This window comes from Oryza brachyantha, chromosome 4 (genome assembly GCF_000231095.2).
Source record: "Oryza brachyantha chromosome 4, ObraRS2, whole genome shotgun sequence".
NCBI lineage: Eukaryota > Viridiplantae > Streptophyta > Magnoliopsida > Poales > Poaceae > Oryza > Oryza brachyantha.
Genome location: NC_023166.2, coordinates 7,668,083 through 7,675,847, shown reverse-complemented (window position 1 = coordinate 7,675,847; position 7,765 = coordinate 7,668,083). Strand labels below are relative to the sequence as shown.

Sequence of the window (7,765 nt, the reverse complement as noted above, 5' to 3'; positions counted from 1 at the left end):
GCTAGATGGATGTTTGGTTGGTCGGACGAGAGTGAGAGCCTGACCCAACAGATACAAAAAAGGCCACGTAGCTAGGCTGAGTAGAAACGGTGGAATCGAGCTTCTCTTCTCAGCTTGGCCGAACGCGTGCGCTCTCGCTGCACCCGCGAGTGCAAGCGCGCACCACCCCATGCAGGAGGCCAGGACTCGCGAGTGACGGGTCACCTCCCCCACCCCGTGAATCCCTCTCATTTTCCTGCCCACACCGAAAAACTAGGGTTTGGGGCCGGTCGCCGCGCTCGTCCTCCGCCAGTCGCCGTCCTCCGCCGCTCTCGTCCACCGCTGGTCGCCGCCCTCCGCTGCGTCCTCCCCTGTTGCGTCGTCGCGCCGTCCTCCACCGCGCCACCCTAGTTCTCTCCAAAGCCCAAACCCTCTTGCCATGAAATCCTAGGAGAGCCTCAGTGGCAGCAGTGGCGGCGGCCATGGCGATGGGCGATGATAAGCCCCTGTCCCTTGACGCTAGTATGATAGCATCAACATGGCCGACCTCGCGGCGCTCGACGCACCCACCTCGTCCAACGCGGCCGGAGAAGGTGGAGGATGGGGGAAGACTTCGTGGTATCAAGTTAAATTGCTATGTGATACCCTCTGTTTGCATTTGTTCTCACTTAAATTGTCCCATCTATCAAGTTTTCTGAACTTTAGGTTTGTACTGATAGCTCTCCCATGTATCAATTTTGTCATTCTGTTGATAATATCATTTAGTCATTTATCTCGTGCAATATGTAGTTTTTGACAGAATTGCATCTGTGCAATATGGGAAATTAGAACAACTGTTTGTTGATCACTTCATATGCATTTAACTCCAAAAATCAATGAGTATGATTTCCTTTCACATAGAACTGAAAGTATATTTTGTCATCTGACTGGATCTGCAAGGGGAATAATTTATCTGCACATGATTGATTGCACAAGAAGTGCAAATTGTAGACCTAGTATTTCTCAGTAATGTCTGTATAGTTCTCAGTAATGTGTCACTGCAATACGACGTTGTTGTGTTTTTTCAATTGTAGAAGCAAATTTTGCTTTTGGAAATACTGCTCTGAAGCGTCTGAACTATGTTTGTCCCAACTTTTTCAGGTCAATTTTACTGATGACCACAGGATTGTAAGGACATCTTCCCTACAATCCTGTGGTCAGCAATCCTCAACGATCTTTGCAAATGTTTGCAGGAATGCTGCCAAATCAGCGCCATATATGTGTAGATAGTTTGTTATTTTTAATGTTATTGCCATGGGTCAATATTTTTTACCCGAACACAAATAAGAGAAATGCTCGTTTTCAGTATCAATTCATTTTTATCTGAATATAGATAACCAGAGTACCTGAAGTAAATGATGACTACTTATCTCACAATAAGATCTTGCATACAGGTGTGTTTCAGGCAATTATCTGATCAATTGAAGATGAAATTTTGATTACTTTCTGAAACAATTATCATTTTTGGCACCTAAGCAATTTGATAGGCCACGAGCTATCTTTAAGTAATCAAATTAGCTTTCTTACAAAGCAACTAATCATACTAGGTCTTATTTGTCAACTATGTCTGATTTTGATTGGGGTTGTAAAAGTGTATTACGCATGATTCATGAATTAGGGAGTTGAGATAAATTTCGATCTACAGGTTAGTGGGGTAACCTCACCATCCACAGACAACCAAATAGCTGCATCTGTATCTCTAGAGACTGGCCAAATTCAGTCTAGATATAAGAGATGAGACAACCAAACAACTACATCTGTATCTATAGAGACTGACCAAATTCAGCCTAAATATAAGAGATGAGCAAACTAAACTAATACAAACAACCAAACCCTTAGGTTGCTCTCCCAAAGCCATCAAAAGCTGCGAGAGCCCTGACAAGGCTACTCGCATTTGTCGTCTCTTTTTCTCCACGATGACTAGCGGCGGACGTGACATGATGAGTCACTTTTCACGTCTTCACACCATGAACGCTCTTACTCTGGTTTAAAATAGCTTTATCTTTACTTATTTTTGTTTGTTCTAAAATAAGTTAATTTTTATAAGTACCATTGCATTTGAGTTTAAGAACATATATTTGAACTAAAGTGAGACAATAGTATTGAGATTTAATAAAGCCAAAGGTATTCTTACATTTTTAGTTTTTATTGTACGGACTTACTCCGTTCAAAAAATAAGTTTATTTTTCAGTTTTCTTTTTGTCTTATTTGAATTTTTTCATGATTAATATTATTATTATTATTATTAGATGATAAAATATGAATAATATTTTACGCGTGACTAATTTTAAAAAAAAATTAAAATTTTTTTAAATAAGACAGATGGTCAAACGTTAGACACCGAAATTAAAAATAAAGTTTTTTTTAATAGAGGTGGTATAAAATAGATAAAAATAATTTTATTTTATAATAAAAAAGTCTCATCGGAGAAAAATCAGGAATCGTGTGGACATCTGCGAACTGAGCTGAGCTTTACTTCGCTCACTCATTATCGATGTAGGTTGTCGCCGTCGCCATTATTTCCCGGCACTCCTGACCAAATTGTGCCTGCGGATTCGCATAATTAATGTGCAATGCGCAGTGTAGACGTATGGCCCGAGCGAAACACAAACATCTTAATATTTTTATTTCTACTTACATTTATAATTTAAATTTTTAATCTAAATTAATTTGGCAGCTTAGTTTATTTTTTAGTTTTAGTTTTTTAAAATATATATATAAAATTTTGATTCACAGAGCCAAACATTCTCCGCCGAGCACGCCCCAGGCCGAGTCCTGAATCCTGACACCAACAACGACGTGATCGAGACCGGCCGGCCGGCTGCATCAGGACTCGGTCACCATTAATGTGGACTAACGATAACGAAGTGTAATGCTGGTCTGTGTCTCGAAATAAGTTTATTTTTTAATTTTTAAATATAATATGTTATTTTTTTATTTAAAATTTTCTGTGATTAATATCTTTATTGTTATTAGATGATAAAATATATAAATAGAATTTTATGTGATTAATTTTTTTTAAAATTTTTAATATAATTTAATAAGACTAATGATTGGACAGAGAAAATTGAAGAATAGAATTATTAGGAGACGAAAGGTGTGAACGTCTTTTTATTTCTCAAGACGAAGTGTATAGGTACAGTACTTGCGAGCAACAGAAAAGGAGGAACGGTGACCCTATCTTTCTTATGTCTAAAATTTTAATTTTAATTTAAGTTGATTTTAAGTTTTTTAAAAAAATTATTTTTCGGTATTAAATTTTATGTTGCTAAGAATACAGTTCATATTTTAATTTTTATTTATAAAATATATTTTGTTTGACGCCGTTGACTTTTTAATTTACGTTTGACCCTTCGTCCTATTCAAATATTTTATCCAAATATATAAAATTATAAATTATACTTAAAGTTATTATACTAAATCATAATAAAATAATCAATAATTATATACTTTTTAATAACACAAAAAGTCATACAAGTTACCGGCGTTAAAAAAGTGAAAAAAACATCATTTGAATGTTTTTTTTATAAAAAACTCAACCAACTACCCCGGAACAGGGCAGAGGCCACAGCATCTGCGTGTCATCCGTGCGCGGCGTGGGAACGGCGGCAAGAGCTTGTGGCAACAAGGATGTCCCGTTCGAGCAGCAGCCATGGGCGGCGGCTGCAGCAGCAGCACCTGCTGCTCCTCGCGATCCAACTCTCCTGCTCCCTCGGCGGCGCCTCCTCCACCTCCAGCAACCAAACTGCAAAGGTGGTCCCCGTCCGGTGCCGGCCGGAGCAGGCCTCGGCGCTGCTCCGGCTGAGACGCTCCATCTCCTCCACCAATGACTCCGCATGCACCCTGGCGTCGTGGCGGGCCGGCACCGACTGCTGCTGCGGCGGCGGCGGCGGCTGGGAGGGCATCGCCTGCACCGGCGGCCGCGTCACCACCCTCGACCTCGGCGGGTGCGGGCTGGAGATCGCCGCCGCCGGCCGCCCCCTCCACCCCGCGCTCTTCGACCTCACCTCCCTCAGGCACCTCGACCTCTCCGGCAACAGCCTCAGCGGGTCCGAGCTCCCGGCTGCCGGGTTCGAGCGCCTCACTGAGCTCACCCACCTCAACCTCTCCTACTCCGGCTTCTCGGGGGCGATCCCGCGCGGGATCCGGCGGCTCGGCAAGCTGGCGTCTCTGGACCTGTCTGACTGGATCTATCTGGTTGAAGGCGACAACGATTACTTCCTTCCGCTCGGCCAGGGGCGGTGGCCCGTCGTCGAGCCAGACATCGGATCGCTGCTCGCCAACCTCAGCAACCTGCGGGAGCTAAACCTCGGCAATGTCGACCTGTCCGGCAACGGCGCGGCGTGGTGCAGCGCCTTCGCCAATTCCACCCCCCGGCTCGAGCTTCTCAGCCTACGGAACACCAACCTCAATGCTCCGATCTGTGGGTCGTTGTCCACCTTGCGATCGCTGGTCCATGTCAACCTCAAGTATAACAAGTTACATGGCGAAATCCCAGAGTCCTTTGCTGACTTAGCCTCCCTCAGTGTTCTTAGGCTTGCCTACAATCTCCTCGAGGGGCCATTCCCGACGAGGATCTTCCAGAGCAGAAGCTTGACGGCCGTTGATGTCAGCTACAATTTCAGGGTGTCCGGTGTGCTGCCCGATTTCTCGTCGGATAGTGCTCTGACGGAGCTGCTTGTTAGCAACACCAACTTCTCTGGTCCCGTTCCGAGTTCTGTAAGCAATCTCAAATCCTTGAGGAGATTGGGTGTTGCAGCTGCAGGTGGCTTCCCCCAAGAGCTTCCCTCTTCGATTGGTGAGCTCAGATCCCTGACATCGTTACAGCTTTCTGGGTCTGGTATAGTAGGTGAAATGCCTTCTTGGGTTGCAAACTTAACTTCTTTGGAGAGTCTGCAACTCTCGAACTGTGGCTTATCTGGTCAAGTACCTTCCTTCATAGGTAATCTCAAGAACCTAAGAACATTAAAGTTGTATGCATGCAATTTTTCTGGTCAAGTGCCTCCACATCTATTTAATCTAACTAATTTGGAAGTCATAAATTTTCATTCCAACAGTCTCATTGGTACCATCGAACTCAGCTCATTCTTCAATTTGCCCAATTTATCAATATTGAACCTTTCAAACAACAAACTTTCCGTAGTAGTTGGCGAATACAACTCTTCATGGGAATCTGTCGATAATTTTGACACTCTATGTCTAGCATCTTGTAACATATCCAAGCTCCCTGATACCTTGAGGCATATGCACTATGTTGAAGTTCTTGACCTTTCAAACAACCACATCCATGGTACTATACCTCAGTGGGCATGGGATAATTGGATCAACTCTCTCATCCTGATGAACATATCACACAACCAATTAAGTAGTAGTATAGGATATGGCCCTGTCATTTCAGCTAATATGTTTGTTATTGATATCAGTCATAACCTATTTGAAGGGCGCATACCTATACCAGGACCACAGACCCAACTGTTTGATTGCTCAAACAATCAATTTTCAACCATGCCATCCAATTTCGGTTCTCATTTAAGCAGTATTTCCCTTCTCATGGCTTCCAGAAACAAGCTGTCTGGAGAAATTCCACCATCGATTTGTGAAGCAACAAGCCTTATGCTCCTTGATCTCTCCAATAATCATTTTCGTGGCTCCATCCCTTCTTGTTTAATGGAGGACATGAGTAACCTGAATGTATTAAACTTGAAAGGAAATCAACTTCATGGAAGATTGCCAAATAGCATAAAGCAAGATTGTGCATTTGGGGCATTAGATTTTAGTGACAATCAGATTGAAGGGCAGTTACCCAGATCTCTGGTTGCTTGCAAAGACTTGGAGGCTTTTGATATCGGAAATAATCGTATTGAGGATACATTTCCATGCTGGATGAGTGTGCTTCCTAAACTTCAAGTCCTTGTTCTGAAGTCCAACAAGTTTGTCGGGAATGTAGGGCCTTCTGTTTCTGGAGATAAAAATAGTTGTCAGTTTATAAAACTTCGAATCTTTGTCTTGGCTTCAAACAGTTTCTCTGGATTACTACAAAATGAATGGTTTAGAACAATGAAAGCCATGATGACTAAAACTGTCAATGAGACGCTGATCATGGAAAATCAATATGATCTACTTGGCCAAACATACCGAATCACCACTGCAATCACATACAAAGGATCTGATATTACTTTTTCAAAAATATTGAGCACAATTGTTGTCATTGATGTTTCGGATAATGTGTTCTATGGTGCCATTCCACAGTCTATTGGGGACCTTGTTCTACTTAGTGGGGTAAACATGTCACATAATGCCCTCACTGGACCGATTCCATCTCAATTTGGCATGCTACATCAACTTGAGTCACTCGACCTCTCTTCAAATGATCTTTCGGGAGAGATTCCACAAGGGTTGGCATCACTGGACTTCCTTTCAATGTTGAATATGTCCTATAACAGGTTGGAGGGAAGGATACCTGAGTCACCCCACTTCTTGACATTCTCTAATCTCTCATTTCTAGGAAACATGGGTCTCTGTGGACTTCAGGTGTCCAAAGCATGCAGCAACATGTCATCAGGTGTTGTGCTACATCCCTCGGAGAAGGTATCAATAGACATTGTACTGTTCCTTTTTGCCGGACTCGGATTTGGTGTTGGATTCGCAATTGCAATCGCCTCTACATGGGTAACCTCAAGGAGCTCGTCCATAGCTTTACAGACTGTCAGGATGAGCCACCAGGACAATGCTTTGTCTTCCATTAGTCCAGCTACTTCACCTACCCAATTGCAGTATCTCAAGAGGGGCCACGCAGGGAGTTCTCGTCCATCCAAGCAAGAGTCCTCTTCAACTCAAATTTGTGTGCCTGTTTCTTCTTCTTAATTGAAAAACACCTAGCTTCTGCTAGGTTGGATCTCACCTTCCCATCACTCAAAAAGGATCTAAGGTTTGCCCACATTGTTATCTCGGAGTTCACTCTACGTAACTTTTATTTGGCTAGCGATCTGCATTCATTTCAAATATAATAGGGGCCATATATGCTCGACTTTGTATCTCTTTACCTGAACTAGAGCACCTGCTGGCTGCTGTTGTCTCTGAGTTGTGATTGCTACGGTGGGGAACAACAGCTTGAGAACCTTACCATCCAAGGGGTCTCAAGACTAAGTTGATTAAGGTGGTGTTTAGTTGCCAAAATCTTTTGGCAAAAACATCACATCGAACGTTTGACCGGATGCTGAAAGATGTTTTTGAATACGAATGAAAAAACGAATTTCACGGCTAGCCTAGAAACCGTGAGACGAATCTTTTGAACATAATTAATCTATCATTAGTACATGTTGGTTACTGAAGCATTTATGGCTAATTATGAACTAATTAGGCTCAAAAGATATGTCTCAAGATTTCCTTCGTAACTGTGCAATTAGTTTTTTAGTTCATCTATGTTTAATGCTTTATTTAGGTGTTCAAAAATTCGATGTGATGTTTTTGGAAAAAAAATTTTGGCAACTAAACAAGTCCTACGTGTATGTTAATTGGGAACATATGAGAAGCTATATATGTGGACCTAATGTTGTCTGTGGATTGTGATTGCCAAAATGGGGAACAATTCAGTAGCACTATTTGATGAAGTATAATAGAATACAGTGCATGTTCATTTTTATTTAATTTCTGATTTCTCCGACTAGTTTCAACTCCTTGCACTGTCTGACTAAGCCGTGAGCCCCCGGGCGCTTAGGATTTGGCTCATGGCTCTATCATGTTTGCG

At 42.4% G+C, this 7,765-nt stretch overlaps 1 protein-coding gene across 1 annotated transcript; it reads left to right on the top strand.

The window, feature by feature from the left end:
* The first annotated feature begins 3,648 nt into the window (after positions 1-3,648).
* LOC102702465 (receptor-like protein 7) lies at positions 3,649-7,242 on the top strand. The gene has a single exon (XM_006653228.3). The coding sequence runs from the start codon at positions 3,649-3,651 to the stop codon at positions 6,880-6,882; it is 3,234 nt and encodes a 1,077-aa protein (XP_006653291.1). The 3' UTR covers positions 6,883-7,242.
* The last annotated feature ends 523 nt before the right edge of the window (positions 7,243-7,765 follow it).